This window comes from Oncorhynchus mykiss, chromosome 11 (genome assembly GCF_013265735.2).
Source record: "Oncorhynchus mykiss isolate Arlee chromosome 11, USDA_OmykA_1.1, whole genome shotgun sequence".
NCBI lineage: Eukaryota > Metazoa > Chordata > Actinopteri > Salmoniformes > Salmonidae > Oncorhynchus > Oncorhynchus mykiss.
In genome coordinates, this window is record NC_048575.1 from 40,083,729 (window position 1) to 40,107,279 (window position 23,551).

Sequence of the window (23,551 nt, forward strand, 5' to 3'; positions counted from 1 at the left end):
ATTGCTGCGGTCATAGTTCGCCTTAAGTTTACCAGAGGAGTCCTTGCATGTACTGTCCACACACTTTTCAGTCCTCTCTCCGCCTCCCTGTTCACTTATAACATAATACAGTGGTCTGTGTTCTCAATCCACATTCTAGCCATCACCAACTCTACGGTAGTGCTGTGGTGGCTCAACGCTCAGTGTTCACCTCCCCTAACTTATTCCCTTTCTGAAGTACTGTGTGTGACTTGGTCTGTACTCCTTTCCAGGAGCCGGGGAGGGAAGAGGCTCTGCTGCTGCAGCTGAGGGAGAAGGATGAGCTGATCTTCCGACTGCAGGCTGAACTGGTGAGAGACGTACCGTAGCACTACCACAATGTTTGAGAAGACGGTCTGAACATTTGAATTTGTGTGTCGTCTTCCATTAGAAATTCAGATCACTTCGATACAATAGAGTACAATTAAATACAAAATGGGATACGGGATGCAAAAAGGGCTGTCTTTTAAAAGTTGCCTGTGCAAAACAGAAACAACTTGGTTGCTTTTGGGTATGGAACACCTCAGCACGGTGCACACAGACAGCATCTCTGCTTGTAGGAGTTCCTCTTGAGTGTCCTGGACTGGCTGCTCTGAGAGACAAACACACAGACTGTGGATAATACATGGTTAGGAGCTAGATACAGGGAGAACAAAAAAATATTAGCTACTCACCACTAGTGTGGAGGAGGATGATGATGATGATGATGACGAGCGAGTGAAGTGGGGGAGTCCATGACAACAGCAGAGGGCACTGAGGAGACTCTTCTAATAGTAGTACCCCCCCCCACCCATTTTGTTTCCTTGTTTCTGACTTTCTCCAGCCTATCACATGCAGCATTGCTCTCTCCTCTCCCTGTCGTTAATATAAATTAAAGACAAATATGAAGGGAAAAGTACAGTGTTGTTGAATGCTAATTTTAATCTGCTTTGACCAAATTTAGAAAGCTAAACAAATAAATCATGTTTGGAATGTTGGAATCGGATCAAAACCCCAAATACTTTAAATGCAAGACTGGAATGTCAAGTATTTTGGGAGGGTTTGTAGCGCCGTTGTCAAGTTGATATATTGCACTGAGAGAGAATATAATTTGATACGTTGCTCCCGAGGCTTCATACATCGTCTCTTCTATGTCACATGCCTGGTGCCGCCAGTATGCTCCATAGAGTCGGTTCCCATTTGACATCTGTGTATTTGCACATTCTGGTTCTAGGTACCGATTGCTCCTCTCTCCTTCTCCTCAGACTACCATATGGTCCATAGGAAAACACAGACTGTTTAATGTGTTGTTGGCCCAGCTCAGATAAGGATGGCCCAATCAATCAGGTTCCTCATGATTTGAGGATCTCAGCCAAAGACGAGGGATGTTGGAAGCCCCCGTACTGTTTGAAATCTGGCGCGGTTGGTGTGACGATACTCACTCTCCGGCAGATTGCATGCTGCACACACCAGCCATGTCTGCTGCGACAGCATACCTCACTTAAATTCATGACATATGCCTCAGATTTCTGAACCCTAATTGGTAGAATTGATATTAACAGAACATAACACTCACCAGCAGCATTGCAGCGGAATCGTAAGCAGCCCCCCCCCCCCAAAAAAAAGGGCTGTAATTTACAAGGAAACGGCAGCTCTTAGCCAAACCTGCTGAAATCTGTCCGCTGAGAAGCGTTCATTTTGCCCGAGTAAGACCTTGCAGCACATTGGCCAGCACTCCCCTGTCAGTTGATATGACTTCTTTTTTTGGTGCACTTTGCGAGGTAACGTGGTTCAATATTTTAGTGATTTTAGGGGGGTTTTGTCGGCTGGAATGTAATATTTTCTGTGGCGCTTTTTTTGGCATGTGGTGTTCTTAAACCGCGTGCATTAAAAAGGTACTAATAATACTACTTGGTCCTGGGATTTTTCATAGTCAAGCCACACGGTCAGGACAAAACTCCTGGCCCTAACTATGACGTAATGTAGGCTGGGAGTTGTTCCTGACCACATGACCTGACCAGGAAGAACTCCGAGCCGCAGTATGAGTGACCGTCTCTGACGTTGGTCTGTGTGTTCTGCGTGCAGGAGTGTGCCAAAGCTGCCCTGAAGCCCACCTGCCAAAAACCTGACCGAACTACGCAGACTGACCCTCCTGGACCAGAGGTGAGTCCACGGATCACTCTGCTACAACAGAGATCCAAATGGAACTGTCGAGGCACCCCTGCCGTTTTAGCATCTGTCTTTTTTTTCTCCAAATGGAATTATGGCCTTCCACTTAGATCTTCCCTTTTGGAGATGTCTTAGACATTCAGCAGCCTCGGTGTTATCTCACTGCCATTGTAAAGTGCTGTCTATTCTATGAGAACTATGGGTCCGGCCCAGTGTTCTGTTCAGCTTGCTTGGCCGAGGGTGTTGGGACCGTTTGGGAACACGGGACTTGACAGATGACTGCCTAAAATGAAGCATCTCTGTAATAGCAACAAAAAAAGCATAGTGAGTTTGCATCTCTCTTGTTGTCTCTGGAAACATTCCCCACTGCGCATGCACACAATGACAATGGATATGGTTCTTAACTAAGCTACATACTCCTTTACACACACAGTGCACATCAACAGACATAGATAGCACATGTTGTGTTCACATTTTCCTCACGATATTAAGTATGGCTTACTTTTTGTAAATTTTCCAGAACACATCTGGAAACGACACGATGTGACTGACTAAATGTCCGTGGCTATGTGTGCTCCTGTGTTCTTTCATTTCATGTTCCTAACGATTAAGGTTCAATTTCAGAGTTACTCGTACAAAAAAGGTTTGTCTGTACAGTGTTGCGAAGCACATATGGACCAAAATGTTCACTTAATCATTTAGTTAAGCCTGTAATGGGCTAGTCTTGGTGGAGGGGTTCTGTTATCGCTCATTTATATGGCAGGCATCACACAATGTTTGCCTACAGCTAAGCAGTGGAAAAAGCACAGAGTGGGGTTCATCATCGCAATCATTAATTTTCTATCACTCTGACATGGGTTTTAGTGGGCGACGCATTCCTCTGCCCATACAAAGATAGGCTCGTGTATATATTTTTCTCATTAAATGTCTCTAGTCTTTGTTTGCTGTTCTTACTAATGTGCTTCCATAATGTACATTCAAATGGCCCCCTGTAATTGCCTCCACTGGTTCAGGGCCTAATGCAACACAAATGTGTCAGCACCCCATTATACTTGGCCTAGAGTGTCATCGCTGAAAGGAACACGGGCGAATTGGAGATTTGTGCTTATGAAGAAAGCTTGCATATATTATGTTATTGCGTAAGTCTTAAGGACTGCTTTTCTGAAGTTTTCCCTCTCTTTGCTTGGGGTAATGGAGTTGAGAAGTGGTGTGTCATGAAGATACGTGTGTATCGTCTCATGTACTGTAGCGTTCCACATCACCACGTTCTTTACCTCTCCCAAGGTTTTACAGGTTATTTTACTCAGCAACAGCAGCAGTAGTAGCAGCAGCAGATGAGTTGCCATCTTCAGGCTCCCGTGCGTATATACTGCAAACCTTTATCGGTTACAACATCGAGGACAGGCAGTTATCTAAAGTGTGTCTACAAGTGGGTCAGCTATTTCGAAGGCTGGTGTGACTTCAGGAGGACGTCTTATTTTTTTGGAGCACGTTCTCCCTCTCCATTGGAGCTAATTCGCTGACAGGGAGAGGCAGATCAAGCACTGTACTCTCTCTGTTCAGCCCCATATAACCACCAGAGACTTCCCTGTGTCCGCTCTGTTTTGGTCATCAGTCCTGTCCACCCACTCCAAAAGAACCAAGGCTCTGGTGCAAAGACTTCTCAAAGGCCTGGAAAAGTTGTTGGGCCAAGCACCCACGCGTCATGCAGCTGGAAGTGCATGTTCCTAGGTGAAGTGTATGTTCATAGGTGAACCAATGAAGAGAGGAAGACTTGAGTTTGAATCCGCTCTTCAAGTGTCGATAGCAAATGCATGAGCAAGGCAGTCGAATGACTCAACAGAATGAATAGATGCCGTGTGAAGCCTCTCACGTCTTCAGATAGTATTTTAAGGATTTCCAGCACTGAGAGAGAGGGAGAAAGAAAAATAGTAGAGCGAATGTGTTGCCAGAAGGAGAGGCTATTTGATGTCCTGCAGAGACTTAACAGCTCTAGGTACAGGGTATTTGAAAAAGTTTTTTCAGGGGCTTGAATCGATTGAGATTGCGCATTAAATTGGCTTGGAGAAGTAAGCATTCTTAAGAGGGACATTTTATAGGGAATCAAAAGTACTTGATGTGCAGCACTCTTCCCTCTCTCTTCCTTTTTCTCTGTGCCCCTCTCTCCAGTCTCCTTGTGGTCACTGTTGTTGCTACTTAAAAGGATGAAGGGAGCCGCTAAAAGCCCGGGAATTTATAGTGTTGCCTGTAAGCTGTTGTAGACAGTCATTTAAATGGAAAAACACTTAAGCGAACATTTAGTCCCCCTCTGTAGGGGAGATAAGATGTTAAATGGATTGCCTTTCTTCCCGAAGATTCCTCTTGCAGTCATAAATCTGTTTTTAGTGGAATGACAGCACTTATTAAAGAGGCTCCATGAACATGGAGCAGACTGGCATCCCTGTGCCATGCGCCAGCCAGATGCCAGCGGGGATTCTGTGCTGGGAGCAGGCCACCAAGCCCTGGCAATGCAATCCTCCTGCTCTCCACTGCTCTGTAAACACCTGTGCATGGCGACCATTTCAACTCGGGCATCAAACTTCACCCTGCAGGGCTCTCTCATCTCTCCTCGGCCCTGAATTCCATTCGCAACACTTTCAGCATTCCGAGAGGCACCTGCGGAGCGTTCTACGCTTTCCTAATCTCTGATCCCAGCAGGAAAGATGGGAGCGCACCAGGGGTATAACAAGAGGCTTCCACTGCAAAGCACTTCCCACAACAAACCCCCCCTCCCCCCATTCAGTTTCTCGGTTTTGATTGTGTTTTTATCTGTTTCCGTTTTATTCTCAGTACAGTCATATTGTGTCTTTGAACAAGGAGCCAGGGTTGAGGACATGAGCTTCAGAGGGAGCTGTGAATGAGGGTCAGGAATGATCAATGATTGTGCTATTGACAGACACTGTGTTGACAACTAGATGCTAGTTGACAACTACACTGAACGAAAATATAAACTCAATAATTTTAATGATTTTACTATGTTACAGTTCATATAAGGAAATCAGTCAATTGAAATAAATTCATTATGCCCTAATCTATGGATTTCACATGACTGGTGCAGGTGCGCAGCCATGGGTGGGCCTGGGAGGGCATAGGCCCACCCACTTGCACGACAGGCCGACCCACTGTGGAGATAGACCCAGCCAATCAGAATTAGTTTTCCCCACAAAAGGTCCTGTTTCCTCAGCTGTCCGGGTGGCTGGTCTCAGTCTATCCGCAGGTGAAGAAGCCGGATGTAGAGGTCCGGGGCTTGCGTGGTTACACGTGGTTGTAATGCCAGTTCAACATACTTCCAAATTCTCTAAAACAACGTTGGAAGCGGCTTATGGTAGATAACTGAACATTTCATTCTCTGGCAGCAGCTCTGGTTGACATTCCTGCAATTGCATGCTCCCTCAACTTGAGACATCTGTGGTATTGTGCGTGACAAAACTGCACATTTTAGTGGCCTTTTATTGTCCCCAGCACAAAGTGCACCTGTGTAATGATCATGCTGTTTAATCAGCTTCTTGATATGCCACACCTGTCAAGTGGATGGATTATCTAGGAAAATGAGAAATACTCACTAGTGTGATGTAAACAAATTTGTACTCAAAATTTGAGAGAAATAAGCTTTTTGTGAATTATGAAACATTTCTGGGATCTTTTATTTCAGCTCATGAAACACTCTACATGTTACGTTTATATTTTTGTTCAGTATAGATAGGCCTGGCTCTTTCTACGTGAGATGGATATGTACTGAGAGTTGAGATCGAAACTGAGGAAAAGTGGGGCGATGATGTCTACGGGAATTGTAAAGGAAGAGATTTCGAAGTGTTTTTAAGGCACAATTTGCCTGTTTAATATGTATTTAATCTTTATTTAACTTGGCAAGTCAGTTAAGAACAAATTCTTATTTACAATGACGGCCAAATGCTTGAATGGGACACATTTTTATCAAAGGTATATGAATCTAAACTCAGCAAGAAAGAAATGTCCCTTTTTCAGGACCCTGTCTTTCAAAGATAATTCGTAAAAATTCAAATAACTTCAGAGATCTTTATTATAAAGGTTTTAAACACTGTTTCCCATGCTTGTTCAATGAAACATAACATAAACAATTAATGAACGTGCACCTGTGGAACGGTCGTTAAGACATTAACAGCTTACAGACGTTAGGCAATTAAGGTCACAGTTATGAAAACTGAGGACACTAAAGAGGTTTTTCTACTGACTCTGAAAAACACCACAAGAAAGATGCCCAGGGTCCCTGCTCATCTGTGTAAATGTGCCTTAGGCATGCTGCAAGGAGGCATGAGGACTGCAGATGTGGCCAGGGCAATAAATTGCAATCTCCGTACTGTGAGACACCTAAGACAGGGAGACAGGACAGACAGCTGATCGTCCTCGCACTGGCAGACCACGTGTAACAACACCTGCACAGGATTGGTACATCCGAACATCACACTTGCCAGACAGGTACAGGATGGCAACAACAACTGCCTGAGTTACACCAGAAACGCACAATCCCTCCAGTGCTCAGACTGCCCGCAATAGGCTGAGAGAGGCTGGACTGAGGGCTTGTAGGCATGTTGTAAGGCAGATCCTCACCAGACATCACACCTATGGGCACAAACCCACCGTTGCTGGACCAGACAGGACTGGCAAAAAGTGCTCTTCACTGACGAGTCGCGGTTTTGTCTCACTAGGGGTGATGGTCGGATTTGCGTTTATTGTCGAAGGAATGAGTGTTACGCCGAGGCCTGTACTCTGGAGCGGGATCGATTTGGAGGTGGAGGGTCTATCATGGTCTGGGGCGGTGTGTCACAGCATCATCGGACTGAGCTTGTTGTCATCGCAGGCAATCTCAACGCTGTTCGTTACAGGGAAGACATCCTCCTCCCTCATGTGGTACCCTTCCTGCAGGCTCATCCTGACATGACCCTCCAGCATGACAATGCCACCAGCCATACTGCTCGTTCTGTGTGTGATTTCCTGCAAGACAGGTATGTCAGTGTTCTGCCATGTGCAATGAAGAGCCCGGATCTCAATCCCTTTGAGCACATCTGGGACCTGTTGAAACTGAGGGTAAGGGCTAGGGCCATCCCCCCCCCCCCAGAAATTTCCTGGAACTTCCAGGTGCCTTGGTGGAAGAGTGGGGTAACATCTCACAGCAAGAACAGGCAAATCTGGTGCATCTCGATCAGTTTCTCTCAGTTGTTGAAACTTGTTATGTTCATACAAATATTGAAACTTTAAGTTTGCTGAAAATAAATGCAGTTGACAGTGAGAGGATGTTGGTTTTTGTTTTTTTGCAGAGTTTAGTAGAATTTATCAATATGGTCGGTATTGTTAGGCCTAGAAGTTTGCTTGAGGGACGCAAAGTTTTGAGATTTAAGGTATGCAATTCAAGATTGAAAACTGCATACTCAACTCTCATTTTAAGCCAAGATTGTTCCTTCTCTGTCCAGATCTACAACCAGCTAAATTAGGTCTCTGTCTCGTCCCCAATTCCAGATCTACCGCTACCTCTGACTAATGGTAAAGCACTGCAGAAAGTAATCTTTCTGCCCTACTTACTCTCCCCTCTTTTTAAATGTCTTCCTACTTCCTCCTCTTTCAGCTGTCCGTCCATCTGTATATCCTTCCTCATCTTTATGGTGCTGGCCTGTCCTCTTTAGACCTCCCTCCCCTTTCCCCTCTTTTTGTAATCCCCCCCCCTTATTTTTATTTTCATTTTCCTCCCCGCTTCTTCTCCCTCCACCTCTTTCTGCTGTCCCTCCATCTGTATATCCCAGCTCAGCTTTATGGTTTTGGGTCTGTCCTACTTCTCCCAGAGTGTATGCGAAGGTGATAAAATGAGTTCTCGCCTGTGCCCAGACCACGGCTCCTTAACCGTAACTCCTTTTGGGCTCCTGACACTGAGTGGGGAGTGGACGAGGATCATACACACCATTAAGCCTGATGTAATGTGTGGGGTGGGCCCCTGAGGCGTCTGCCCGATCTGCATGTTCATGTGCAGTCTGGACGGAGGCAGGGTTATTAGGGCCCTGAAAAGGGAAATAGTGTTTTTACGGTGATTTTTACAGTGGCCATCAACTTTTACTGGCAGAGGTGTCCCTCTATCAGCCTGCTGTGGTGCTGCAGCAGCTGCCCCTTACTGCAGGAGGCCCCTCCTCCAACGTCCAGGACCTTGTAAACACAGGAGGGCGCTAAGTATGGCAGGTGGAACTTGGAGGGAGACGTGCAGGCCTGCAGCCAGGGCATTGGTACTCATCCATACTGGATCAGATGAAGGTTATGTGAAGGAAGCCAGAACTTTCTTCTTGTCCTTGTCAACCGATCAGGAGGCCATCATGCTCAGGACTAACTCCTGGTCCTACATCAACAGGACTAACTCCTGGCCCTACATCAATAATATCTACCAGAAGGATGCACAGTTTTTTAAATATTTTTTAACATTTGGTATCTAGTGCACTATGCAGGCTGTTAAGCTGCCATGTTATCCACCCCTGATTCCCCCCTATTCCAGGTTTGCTGACATTGATCCCAAGATATTGGTGTGTTTTGTTTACAGGGCAGAGCTTGCGGGAGCACGGTCATGTTGTCACGCAGGCCTCTAAGTGAGTGGTGTTTGATCTGGACTTGTGTGTGAGTGTGTTGTTGTGTTTCCTGCTTTGTGGACTACTGGAGAATGCTCCCTGCATTATACTATACAGTACCGTACCGTAGAGAATGTCCCCTGCACCTGAAGCATGGCATGCCAGTTAGGCCCTGGCGTTAGGCCACTACTTAACCCCCCAGTCACTGCACCTCCTGAACCCTGCTTTTCACCCTTGACCCTGATCTGTCAGCCTTTGCCTCCCCCTCCTTGTCCTGTCAGCTGAGCCACAGAGGTTATGCACTAGCTGACCTCTCCAGTCTGATTTAGGTGCACTATGCTCTAACAAAGCCACGTACATCTCTGCTAGTTGCACCGATTGCATTAGGAATGGTAGTATGAATCGCTCACTTTCCCTATGGTTCATATTGTGGCCCTTGTCTTCCATGATTGGTTTACCCAGGTTCTGCTATTGTTTCACGTTGAGTTCTGCGATCGTGGTTTGTTACTAAATAGCCTCCTTGCGTCCACTAACAGCGCGTGCGTGCGTATACCAGGTGGAATTGTGAGAGGAATGAACAGACTACCTTGTAGAGTGTACCCATAGGGCAGTAGCAGGCAGGGATGGATGAAAGCTCCTGTTGGTATGTGCATATGCAGTGCTCCAACACCCTGGACCAGAGCTGTAATATGTCACTAGCTCTGGTCCAGGGCATAGCTAGTATATCTAGCTCTGGTCCACACTAGCTCTGGTCCAGGGTGTAGCTATCTAGCTCTGTTCCGCACTAACTCTGCTCTAGGGTGTAGCTAGCTAGCTCTGGTCCGCACTAACTTCTAGCTACGCCCTGGATCAGAGCTAATTATTGCGGACCAGAGCTAGTGCGGACCAGAGCTAGCTAGCTAATAGGTACGCCCTGGAACAGAAGCAAGCACATGCTCTTTGAGGTTCACAGACCAGGTGGCCACCACGTGCATAATCTGGATGCTTTTCATTGTTTGTGGTTGGTTGGGGTACCTGTCTGGGGTGATTACTAGGACCGTATGTGTGTGGATATAATTCCTTGATCCTCATTGGTTTCCCACGAACGTACATCTTTTTGCCTGGTTCAGACTTGCAACCATACACAGGCAAGTACGGGGATACAAACAACCTCTGAAATACCCCCAAACTTTTGGAATACAACCACTTCAGAGGTTGGTGAATTGTTGTATCTGAAAACATTGCTTTTCATATTGATGTCTCTAGGTTGTAGTATGTGCACACCAGGATTTCGTTAGGAAAATGTGGTGCTGAACAATTTGAGAGATTGACAGGACCCATGTGCATTGGGTGAGTAAACTGATTAAGGCGTCCATCCGCGGTGCTCAGAATGACAAATCACATTTAGATTACGGTAATCTTTTTTTTTTTAACAGCAAGTCGAGGATGCAAGGATTCTTACTGAATTCTGATGTGCACTTTGAAGATGCTGGAATAACTGTTCACATTTACTTTTCCTCGCCCAACAAGACGAGGAACGAACAGCAAAATCACTAGCCTATGTCACTCTACTATCCCCCATAGTAGAAAAGTTGACCTATTTTATTGGTCAGCTTGACAAGGAAGAAATACCCTATTTCAAACAGACTCTGGGACAGTTGTGGGACGATAGATCCCACATTTATGCAACCAGTAGGCCTAGGCAACATTTTAAAAAATTAAAAAGAAATGAGTCTGATGCAACAAATCAGAATAATTATATTAAAATGTTGATGAACTATTATTTCTTCACATTATAAGTGCAGCAACGCACACAAGGCAGTAGGCTACGTGCAAATGTTTGTTCCATAATGCAATTAGTGGGAAAAAACAGTCTAAAGCACATGTGACAGAGAGGAAAATATCCTAGAAATTTAGAAAGAGGGGGAGATCTGATAGGCAACAAGTAGCATGGGCTGCTTATATGACTAGGATTGTGCCTTTGGTTAATACCCTCCGATTATGGGTCTGATTTTTGCTAGGCTACTTTGAAGCAAGGTAAAGACATGCCTCCATAATATGTAATAAAACGTTCAGGTTTCAAACAATTAAGTAAACTGTATGTTTCCAAAATGCATACTGCCTCCAGCTCATTTCAAAGTGGTGTGTGACGTGTTGATGAAGCCTGCCTTCCGTTGTCTATGCATTTGCTGTTTGAGATGCCGTAGCAGCAGCTCTCGCACTGACAGATTTTCCGCTCAAAGGCTCCTGTATCTGTATGCTGTACGCTTGTGATGAATAAGATGCATGTTTTTTTGATGTATCCGTTTGTTTGTTTCTGGTTGTTGTGTGTGTCATGCGCATTAGCGTTTGTGCGTGCGTGTGTGCACATTTGTGTGTGCACGTGTGCATGCGCTTTTGTCTGTGTTGTGAGAGAAGAGTGCCTCTGCCCATAATTAAGAGGTGCTCTGTGCTGCATCATTGTGCAGGATTAGATCGAGATAAGTGCGCTGGCTCCTGGCCAGGCTGGCGTGGGACAACCTGAACGACTCGTGTGTTCCCCATTCAGCATACTGGCATGTCATCCTAAAGGAGGACGGCCTAGGCTCTCTTAGCATCTCTCTGCTCTTCTTCTGGTAGCCACTTCCTGTAGAGTCCAATAAGTATTAAACCCTTTTATGTTAAGCCTAAATAAAATTGTGCTTAACAAGTCACAATAAGTTGAATGGACTCACTCTGTGTGAATTTCAAGCACGGATTCAACCACAAAGACCAGGGAGCTTATCTAATGGTTCGCAAAGAAGGGAACAAATTGGTCTATGGGTTAAAAAAAGCAGACATTGAATATCCCTTAAGGCATGGTACATTACTAATTACACTTTGGATGGTGAATCAATACACCCAGACACTACAAACATACAGGCACCCAACAATGTAGTAACTCCACAATACTAACCTAAATGACAGAGTGAAAAAAAGGAAGCCAGTACAGAATAAAATATTCCGAAACATGCATCCTGTTTGCAATAAGGCACTAAAGTAATACCGCCCCCCAAAAATGTTACCCCCTTTTTCTCCCCAATTTCGATTTTGTCTCATCGCTGCGTCCTCCGAAACATGACCCGTCAAACCGGGCTTAATAACATCCGCCCGCTTAACCCGGATGCCAGCTGCACCAATGTGTCGGAGGAAACAGTGTTCAACTGATGACCGAGGTCAGCCTACAGCCGCCCGGCCTGCCACAAGGAATTGCTAGAGTGCGATGAGCTCAAGTAATGCTCCCCCGGCTAAACCCTCCGCTAACCCGGACAACGCTGGGCCAATTGTGCTCCGCCCTATGGGACTTCCGATCACGGCCGGTTGTGATACAGCCCGGGATCGAACTCTCATCTGTAGTGACGCCTCTAGCAGTGCAATGCAGTGACAGAACGCTGCACCACTCGGGAGGCCAGAAATTCACTTTTTGTCCTGAATACAAAGCGTTATATTTGGGGCAAACATAACACATCATTGAATACCACTCTTCATATTTTAAAGCGTGGTGGTGGCTACATCATGTTGTGAGTATGCTTGTCATCATCAAGGACTAGGGAGTTTTTTTCAACAAAAATGTACGGAATAGAGCTAAACACAGGCAAAATTCAAGAGGAAAACTTAATTCTGCATTCCAACAGACACTGGGAGACAAATGCACCTTTCAGCGATACAATAACCTAAAAATCAAGGCCAAATACACTGGAGTTGCAGTTTTTTTTTTTACTTAAATCAGCATGAAAATCGGTCAAGTCTTGAAAATGTCTGTCTAGCAATGATCAACTTGCCAGAGCTTGAATAATTGTTTAAAGAATATAATAGCCTAATATTGTACAATCCAGATGTGCAAAGCACTCACCCAGACAGAATCACTGCTGTAATCGTGGCCAAAGGTGATTCTAGCATGTATTGACTCAGGGTTGAATAATTATCTAATCAGCATATACAGTACCAGTCAAAAGTTGTCACACCTACTAATTTCTGGGTTTTTCTTTATTTGTGCTTTTTTTCTACATTGTAGAATAATAGTGAAGACATCACAACTATTAAATAACACATGGAATAATGTAGTAACCAAAAAAGTGTTACAATACAAATTAAAATAGTATCCACCTTTTTGCCTTGATGACAGCTTTGCACATTCTTGGCATTCTCTCAACCAACTTCATGAGGTAGTCACCTGGAATAAATTTAAATTAACAGGTGTGCCTTAAGTTAATTTGTGGAATTTCTCTCCTTATTAATGCGTTTGAGCCCATCAGTTGTGTTGTGACAAGGTAGGGTTGGTATACAGAAGATAGCCTTATTTGGTAAAAGACCAAGTCCATATTATGGCAAGAACAGCCCCAAATACGCAAAGAGGAATGGCAGTCCATCATTACTTTGACTGACCTTCATGTCTTAAATCTGGAAAATGTCAAGAACTTTGAGTGCAGTACAAAAACCATCAAGCGCTATGATGAAACTGGCTTTCATGAGGACCGCCACAGGAAAGGAAGACCCAAAGTTACCTCTGCTGCAGAGGATAAGTTCATTTAGAGTTGCCAGCCTCAGAAATTGCAGCCCAAATAAATGCTTCAGAGTTCAAGTAACAGACACATCTCAACATCAACTGTTCAGAGGAGACTGTGTGAATCGCTGCAAAGAAACAACTACTAAAGGACACCAACAAGAAGAAGAGACTTGCTTGGTCCAAGAAACACGAGAAATGGACATTAGACCGGTGGACATCTGACATCAACATTTTTGGTTCCACCCACTGTGTGTTTGTGAGACGCAGAGTAGGTGAACGGATGATCTGGCTCCCACCGTGAAACATGGAGGAGGAGGTGTAGGGGTGATTGATTTAGAATTCAAGGTTAACCAGCATGGCTACCAAAACATTCTGCAGCAATACGCCATCCCATCTGCTTTGTGCTTAGTGGGACCATCATTCAGAGTGAAGGAAAAGCAGCCAACAAGTGTTCAGCATATGTAGGAACTCCTTCAAGAGTTGGGGCGAAGCTTCAGCTTCCAACAGGACAATGACCCTAAGCACACAGACAAGACAGCGCAGGAGGTGCTTCGGGACAAGTCTTTGAATGTCTTTGAGTGGCCCAGCCAGAGCCCAGACTGGAACTTGATCAAACATCTCTGGAGAGACCTGAAAAAAGCTGTGTAGCGATGCTGCCCATCCAACCTGACAGAGCTTGAGAGGATCTGCAGAGAAGAATGGGAGAAACTACAAGTGTGCCAAGCTTGTAGCGTCATACCCAAGAAGACGGAAGGCTGTAATCACTGCCAAACAAAGGTGCTTCAAAAAATTACTGAGTAAAGGGTCTGAATACTTATGTAAATGTGATATTTTTTAACATCTTTTTTTTTTTTGGCAAAAATGTCTTAACCTGTTTTTGGATTGTCATAATGGGTTATTGTTTGGGGAAAAGTACAACTTTACTTATTCTGATACATGGTCGTCTCACCTTGATGACAGCTTTGCACGTTCTTGGCATTCTCTCAGCCAGTTTCACCTGGAATTCTTTTCCAACAGTCTTGAAGGAGTTCCCACATATGCTGAGCACTTGTTGGCTGCTTTTCCTTCACTCTGCAGTCCAACTCATCCCAAACCATCTCAATTGGGTTTTGAGGTCAGGTGATTGTGGAGGCCAGGTCATCTGATGCAAAACTCCATCACACTCCTTCTTGGTAATGTACACTTTTTATCAGTGAATTAATCTCTGGGTAAGTAGAAAACTTCTTAATTGCCAGAGTCTCGCACTATCCCTTTAATGTAGCTTGGTGAGAGAACCACATATCACAGTCATAGTAAGTACATTTTTACTCAAAGTAGCTATCAGTAAAGTTGGTGCTAGTAAGAAAAGAAAAGTTTGAGTGTAACTGCAAGAAAAGCAAGGGTGTTAGTTAGTTAGTCATTAACTGGATACCACTGCTAAAGTAACAGCTAGTGGGGATATAATGACAAACTCAACAAACAACCCTAATGTTATATCCAGATGACATGGACATATTTGGTCAGTCACTCCCTCTCAGGCAGATCGTAGGCCTATGCAAGTTGTCTAAGTATAATTTTTGCGGCTCTCTATATCTATTGGTTATGACTTTGCACCAGTGAGCAGGCTGAACTTGGTGTCCGGGATAAGTTTGTCAAGGTAACCACAGCGGTCTAAAGTGCTGACAGAAGGCCCAGTGCCCGCTGAGCCGCTGCCCCTGTACCCGGTGCATGGTGCGCGGTTGGGGGTGGGTGGCCGTCAGCAGAAGGTGAATCGTACTCTAGCAGTCCCCTTCTCCCCTGCGGCCAGGGGAACAGAACGAGGAGGCAGCACCTCGCTGGGGACAGATGGCCCGACAGACAGCAACAGCTAGGCATAATGAACAACTTAATAAATAATTATCTCAACAATGACACTCGCTACAGGAGGAGGAGGAGGACAAAACAGGCAAGCAAGCAGCCCACATAAACCATACACAGGAAGGCCAGTTAAATGCTGGAACCAGGCAGGCTTTTAGTAAAGGAGTGGGTGCACGGAGGACAACCCACACTAACCCTTTTATAGATGATCCTGGAGTCTTGTCACCTTGTTACTGGGAGAAAATTGTTCATTTACAAGAATACTCCCACACTGAGCTAATTAGTCATTTTTCTTACATGTACTGTATCAATCAGCTACACTACAGGTGCTATATATAACATGACAGGCAGGGCAATGTGTCTTGGGTGGGCTGTGAACTGTAGATGTTGAGTGGCCACAGCCCTGGCGTGTTTTTCTGGAACTGGCCTATTACTCTTCTTATCAGTAGAGTAGGATGTTATGCCTCTTGGCTCATGGCACTGAACTTCTTCCATCTGCCCCTAACGGCTCACTTCAAATGGTTCAGTGTAAATATTAATTGACTGGGGAAGCAGGCTAATCTAATTACTGTCATACCGCTGGATGCCAGTTGGGAAGACAGGGAGCGATATGATTCATAGTCTCACTGTCTCACACCAGCCACATTATTTTTATTTTTTTTGTATATTACCCCCTTTTTCTCGCCAATTGTGATCTTGTCTCATCGCTGCAACTCACCAACGGGCTCGGGAACCGCGCTTCTTAACACCCGCCTGCTTAACCCGGAAGCCAGCCTCACCAATGTGTCGGAGGAAACACTGTTCAACAACTGAGGTCAGCCTGCAGGCGCCCGGCCTGCCACAAGGAGTCGCTAGAGCACGATGAGCCAAGTAAAGTCCCCCCGGCCAAACCCTGCCCTAACCCGGACGACACTATGGGACTCGGACGACCCTATGGGACTTCCGATCACGGCCAGTTGTGGTACTGCCCGGGATCAAACCCAGGTCTGTAGTGACGCCTCTAGCACTGCGATGCAGTGCCTTATACTGCTGCGCCTGATTACCATTTTTACAGAGCTGTCTAAATTCCCTTGATACTTCGTCTACTCCACTCTATCTACAGTGGTTCCTCTTTTAAAAGTTGTGAGCTTACACCGCGGGACTTAGAGGTACCCAGCTTCATGGCTTCATTGCTCCAGACCACCACAAGAGGGAGTTAGATCACTCATTATGCATTTGGGTTCCAAGGTTTTTATATGACCAATCATATCGTGTGGTTCCAATTACGAATTTGACGCGAGATACACGTCCCTGGTGAATTTCAACAGAAAAGATGGCTGACAAAACATTACGGGGAAGCCAATGTAAGTAATTATAACATAACGAGTCAAGCAAAAAATGTACAATTGAGAGGAATATGTTCGTTAATGTAGAGATTACCAATTGTGCATATTTTGTCATAAAGTTAATTTACGATAATCGCTATTTAGCAAGTTAGCTGACTAGCTAACATTAGCCAGCCAGTTAGCTGGTGTAATGACGTGAGTGTGACATTGTAATTTGTGTTGTTTAATGTATTAGGTACTCCTGAGAAAAGCAGCAAACCAGGCTGTCGTCTTAGGAAACAGTGGATGTAAAGAATCTAGTTAGCTAAAGCATTTACTGCAAATTGAATGTACAATTGTGTAAGCTTGCCTTGCTGTGCAATGCAGCTGAAGTAACATAGCTAGCTAACTATTTACTTGCTTATTGTGTAGAGGATAAAAATGACTGTATGCCTATGGATGTGTAGCTAGCTGCAGTATGTAGCCGATCTGTGTATGGACCCTAAAATGTTAGGTTCTGAACTAATATTAATACCAATCTATGAACCTCAGCTATCATAGTTGTTGTATCATCTTCAAGTCTGAATGGCATTAATGAAGCCTATGGATTGAGTAGAATATAATAACTTTATTGTGCCAAGGATAGAAAGCAAGGATGCTTTTGAGTTACCACGAAAGAAAGTTAGATTTAGTCAACTGAAAATGGCGAGAACATGCGTTCGTAGCTAAATGCGTTTGGTTAGCTTTAGAATAATAATTGCATGATTTATCATTCTACGCTATGTATCTATGTAATATAGTAAGTACAATGTAATGGACCGACACTGAATCGCAGGAGCTATGTAAAAAGTTGTACGGAAGAAAGCACAGTGCTTCTTACCTGAGATGCCATCATCACGCAGTCATCCTTCCTTTGTGTCGGAAAGAAAGGCTGAACAGTATTGGTTGTAGCCAAACTGACACTCAAAAAATTGCCAAAATGGAGGGTGGTTGATAACAAAATGAAAATGAAATTTTGTTTTCAAATAAAAAATGTGGTTCTCAAAATATTTTTATGGAATAAAATGCATAAAGTTTTGCGCTCTATAACAAAATAATTGATTGCAATTTTTTTTTTTACTTTGAAGCCTCGTTTTTGCTTCCAGAACAATTATTTTTGATTGAAAATAAAGTTTTGCTCTCGACAAAAAGACATCCATTTGTTGCAAGTTTTTTTTTAATCCTTTCCCAGAACACCACCACCAGTGTTTCCTCAATATTCATTTAGCAGCGCATCCCTGCCGAGATGCGCTTTCAAATTGATAGTCGTTAGCTCAATGGCTGGAAGTCTATGGGAACATCTAGCAATGTTCCCTCTCTTTCTGACTATACAGTACTTTTCTGTTTCTTTTCTCTCTCTCACCGTTACTCATTTATAACCCATTCTGCATCCCTTCTCTGTTCTCAGGCCTACATCCCTATCCCCCTCTTTATTTATTCCCCTTCTACTCCACGTTCTTCCTCTTTTCTTCATGTCCTTGTCCCCTTTTCAGATTCCCCCCATTGCTTGCTCTTCCTTTACTCCCTCCTATTCTTTCCCTTGATCAAATTCTTCTCCTCCGATACCTTATTCTCCGGCTTCACTACTGTGGGTTGCATGTAGTTTCATTAGAATGCTAATTCCCACCATGATTCACTTTCCTTCTCCACATCTGTGGGACCAGGACCACAACATCCTTTCATGTCCTCTCCATGTTACCGCCCAACAAACATCAAAAACATAATTCCAAGTGTCCAGTATTTTTTCATTTATAACTTTCTCCAAAAAACTATGTTGTCTGAATTAGGGACTTTATGGTGGGTGGTTTTATTTGTGACTATTTCAAGATTACTGCTCATATATACTGGAACGGATGTTTAAACTGTCCACGACCTCATTTCATTCTCATATGAAGAGCTGTGATAGTTGTCTCTTAAATGTTCAGCTTTGCACACTCTTGGCATTCCCTCAACCAGCTTCATGAGGTAGTCACCTGGAATGCATTTCAATTAACAGGTGTGCCTTCTTAAAAGTTCATTTGTGGAATCTATTTCCTTAATGCATTTAAGCCAGTCAGTTGTTTTGTGACAAGGGGGGAGGTATACAGAAGATAGCCCTATTTGGTAAAAGACCAAGTCCATATTATGGCAAGAACAGCCCCAAATAAGCAAAGAGAAATGACAGTCCATCATTACTTGAAGGTCAGTAAGACATGAAGGTTAGTCAATACGGAACATGTCAAGAACTTAGAATTTCTGCAAGTGCAGTCGCAAAAACCATCAAGTGCTATGATGAAATTGTCTCTCATGAGGACCGCCACAGGAATGGAAGACCCAGAGTTACCTCTGCTGCAGAAGATAAGTTCATTTAGAGTTACCGGCCTCAGAAATTTCAGCCCAAATAAATGCTTCACAGAGGTCAAGTAACAGACACATTTCAACATCAATTCTTCAGAGGAGACTGTGTGAATCAGGCCTCCACGGTCAAAATTGCTGCAAAGAAAACCACTTCTAAAGGACACCAACAAGAAGAAGAGACTTGCTTGGGCCAAGAAACACGAGCAATGGACATTAGACCGGTGGAAATTTTGTCCAAATCTGAGATTTTTGGTTCCATCAGCCGTGTCTTTGTAAGATGCAATGTGGGTGAACGGATGATCTCCGCATGTGTATTTCCCACCGTAAAGCATGGAGGAGGAGGTGTTATGATGTGGTGGTGCTTTGCAGGTGACACTCTGTGATTTATTTAGAATTCAAGGCACACTTAACGAGCATGGCTACCACAGCATTCTGCAGCAATATGCCAGTCCCACTAAGCCCAAACCAGATGGGATATCATTTGTTTTTCAACTGGACAATGACCCAACACACCTCCAGGTTGTGTAAGGACTATTTGACCAAGGAGAGTGATGGAGTGCTGCATCAGATGACCTGGCCTCCGCATTCCCCCGACCTCAACCACATTGAGATGTTTTGGGGTGAGTCGGACTGCAGAGTGAAGGAAAAGCAGCCAACAAGTGCTCAGCATATGTGGGAACCCCTTCAAGGCTGTTGGAAAAGCATTCCAGGTGTGCAAAGCTGTCATCAATGGAAAGGGTGGCTATTCGAAGAATCTCCAATAAAAAATATATTTGGATATGTTTAACACTTTTTTGCTTACTACATGATTCCATATGTGTTATTTCATAGTTTTGATGTCTTTACTATTATTCTACAATGTAGAACATTGTAAGAAATAGAGAAAATCCCTTGAATGAGTAGGTGTTCTGAAACTTTTGACCGTGTGTGTGTGTGTGTGTGTGTGTGTGTGTGTGTGTGTGTGTGTGTGTGTGTGTGCGTGTGCGTGTGCGTGCGCGGCTGGGCTACATGTTGTGTGTATTCATGTGTTTGTCTCTGCCATGCTCATCTCATCTCTCCATGTTGTTTTGTTCTTTTGTTTTCCCGTCCTCCACCTTGGCTTCGCAGTAACCAGCATCACGTGACCGAGGAGGCACTGTGCAGGTAAGGGGTCCCTCTCTCTGTGCTGCATCCACCCAGTCTGCCTGCCTGTGCCATTATGTCTCTAATCAAGGCAGGTTGGCACTCCTGCCCCTACAAACCCTCCCTCTAAACACCAAACACAGGAAACATTGTAATAAGGTCATCCAAAATAAATCAAACTCAAATTCCAAATCTAGGAAATAACGTTCGGTGTTCCGAAAAAAACATATCTCTTTGATTTGCATGCTCCCCGTCTTGATTGGTGGCAAATCCGTTAAACCACTGTCCCTATAGGTGGCCTGTCTTTCTTTTTGATCACTGTCTGTCGGTGAGCATTCACTCTCGTTTCCACCAGGTCATTGGTCATCCTATGGCCGATTTCTGCCCATTTGGATTTTTACCCGGTAACGGTAATACTGAGTAATAGCTTGAATATGAAAGTAGTATAGTGTACCTATACATTGTCTTTGTTGTATCAGTCACTACTCTTGTGTGCGTACAGTTATTCAGTAGTGAAGTCTCTGCTCTTGGTAGAAAGCAAGGGGTTTGGTGATTATATTGTATAATGCGTCCTGCTTTAAATGACATTTAGCTTATAAAGCCTTCATAACCACTTTATAAATGTGTTACAAAGCATCTATGCCAGTTTGTCATACTTTATAAATGGGTCATACATGTGGCATATCCGTGTGACATAATCACTAATGTCAATGTGGCATAACCAATTTATGTGTAATATGATATAAACGTGCTTTATAAAGGATGGAACACGCTCTAAAGTGAAGTCCGTTAGTCACATTATACCTAATCTCATTCCCAGACACTTCTGCCCAAATGCGCGAAAGGTCTGATGGACCAATGCATCAAACTTTTCCTTAGTTTATTTAGGATTAGGTTTAAAATCAAATTTTAACAGAAATTGTGGAAATGGAAGGGTTTAGTCATAATTAGGACTTTGTAAATCAGACTTCCATAAAGACACTATATCGCATGACGCTGTACTTACATTAAAGTCAGACCCCTTTGTTCATTCATAACACACACACACACAGGTTTAATGATGCAAACACAAGTTAAGTGCATTCCTACCAAGTGTCTTGAAAGTAAGTGGAATATGTAGAAAAACATGCAGCATCTTCCCTTTGCTAACTGTAGTGCACAGTAATTACGTGTGTAAGAGAGGGAGTGGCTCATTTAGTGCATGTAAAGCATCTGTTTGCACTCTCACACTCTCTCTCATCTCTTTCTCTCTTGCGTTCTCACTCTCGCTCTCTCCATTCTTTCATTAATTAATTCATTAATTCATTCATTACAACTCCAGACCTGGACTTATCAATGAAAGGACATCTGTTTCATTAATGCTGAAAGGGGCCCCGGAGTGCGGCGTGCAGGCCGGGCAGACCTCTCACTTAAGGTTGCCAAGATTCACCTTCCATTGATCCAGTGGAGGTGGCCCTTCTGTGCATGTCCAGCCAGCACAATGCCCCGCCCAGAGAACCAGTAATGCCCAACTCGGACAGACTGCTCTGAAGGGCACGAATAATGGAGTTTAATTAATCATAGCCCAGGCAGGGGTTTTGGTCTGTTGTGTTATAGAAAGGCATCATTGGGGCGGCAGGTAGCCTAGTGGTTAGAGCGTTGGACTACTAACCGAAACGTTGCAAGATCAAATCCCACAGCTGAGCTGACAAGGTAAAAATCTGCCCCTGAACAAGGCAGTTAACCCATTGTTCCTAGGCCATCATTGAAAATAAGAATTTGTTCTTAACTGACTTGCCTAGTTAAATAAGGGTAAAATAAAAAACTTACGCGCTATGAAAATGGAGGCCTTGCTCTGGCTGGCGTCATGGACTAAAAAAGCAAGGGTAAAGCATCCTTACAAACAAACAGTGAGTCTCTTTCCTGTATGTGTGTGTGTCTCTGTGTCAGTGTGAGTGTGCGTGCATGTGGCTCCGTTTGACAGTTTGCGCTGTGCTCTTTGGTAAACAAGTAACTAATTGATGTGGCCATTGTAAACAGGGCCAGAGAGGAAGGGGGTGAGAGAGCTGCTCTCTGTCGATGTGCTGTGTCAAGAGAGAACTCTGCGGTGTGGGAACGTGTGGATCAGTTGCAGCTCTCTGGTGGATTGTCGTCAAGGTCAGGTGCTGCAAGGAGGGATCACAATTCCACCGGGGGTCAGGCTAATTGTGACCCAGCTAATTACGCTAATTAGCTGAACAAAATCCTCATCAGAATGGCAAATGTTCAGGCATAAATGCACGATTAAAGACTGTGGCACGGATTTAACTGAGGTTATCTGACCGTTATGATAACCGTTTGACTTTAAACGATGATACCGCACAGTGAATAGCATTTTATTTTGTGGCTTTGTTTTTGTGTAAAGAGAGCCTTGTTTTGCAGAATTGGGGGAATAATAGGTTTGTAGTCAAAATAAGGAGAGAATTGTAACTAACTTGATTTGAAAATATAAAATGTAATGGTTGATTATATCATGCATGAAGTCGAGTCCCATCACTCCATTCCTCCCCCAGTCTAGTCAGGTTCACCTTTAATTGATTGCTGATCAGAGGCTTTTACTGTTAAGTCAGGCCATTCAACCACTATTGGAGTGATGCAACGCTGCTAACATTCAAGTGACTCCTTGAATTAGGATGACATATACAGTATGAAAGTATTCAGACCCCTTGACTTTTGCGGCATAATATTTCATTTTTTCATATTTTTTTATAAATGCGATTTTTTTTCTCCAAAAACCTGTTTTTGCTTTGTCGTTATGGAGTATTGTGTGTAGATTGATGGGGGAAAACAAACGATTTAATACATTTTTGAAAAAGGTTGTAACCTAACAATATGGGAAAAGGTCAAGGGGTCTGAATACTTACCGAAGGCACAGTATAGCTACCCCAAGGTTCAGTTTTATTGAAGTGCAAGAAACGGTGTGAACTTGAGAGGTTTAAAGACTACTTGAAGGGTGGTCTAGGTTGTAGAGAACTGAGATTGAGTTCAACAGAAAGACATAACCATGTTTTTATTGAAATTGGTTGAAATGGTCGCTGATAGGTGAGCAGCGATTCTATTTGTGTTATACTATCATGGTTATTATCCCCCAGCTTCATAGTAAATTGTCACATTCACGCCTAACCGGTCTCCAAACAATGTGAAAGCCAAGATGGTGTTAACCAGAGCCATGTTTATTTTTATGCTCTGACATGACTCTTCCAAATTCTATGTCAGCCATGTTCCCCATTAACATTACATGGGGAACATAAGCTGAATGTAGCATTTTTTTTCTCTTTCCATGACATAGACTAACCAGGTGAAAGCTACTCTTTCTGGGGTCCACACAAAACACGACTTGCTTTTTAGAGCGTGGGATTATATTTGTATTACAGACCTCTCCCCATCTTTACAACCATTGAATCTATGTTTTTACAGTTTACATTCTAAGGTAACGCCAAATAATTGAGTTTCCTCAATTTGTTCAACAGCCACACCGTTCATTACCAGATTCAGCTGAGGTCTACAACTTATGGAATGATTTGTACCAAATACAATGCTCTTAGTTTTAGAGATGTTTAGGACCAGTTTATTACTGGCCACCCATTACAAAACAGACTGCAACCATT

At 43.8% G+C, this 23,551-nt stretch overlaps 1 protein-coding gene across 3 annotated transcripts in view; it reads left to right on the forward strand.

The window, feature by feature from the left end:
• ccser1 (coiled-coil serine-rich protein 1) overlaps positions 1-23,551 on the forward strand; it is a 109,989-nt gene that overhangs the window by 41,990 nt on the left and 44,448 nt on the right. Inside the window, exons 8-11 of one of the 3 annotated variants that reach the window (XM_036935464.1) lie at positions 252-329; positions 2,083-2,160; positions 8,759-8,804; positions 19,911-19,946. In XM_036935464.1, coding sequence (XP_036791359.1) covers positions 252-329; positions 2,083-2,160; positions 8,759-8,804; positions 19,911-19,927 — 219 coding nt within the window. In that variant the 3' untranslated portion in view covers positions 19,928-19,946. The remainder of the gene's footprint in view (positions 1-251; positions 330-2,082; positions 2,161-8,758; positions 8,805-19,910; positions 19,947-23,551) is intronic. The other 2 variants (XM_021620868.2, XM_021620867.2) reach the window with 2 other exon arrangements.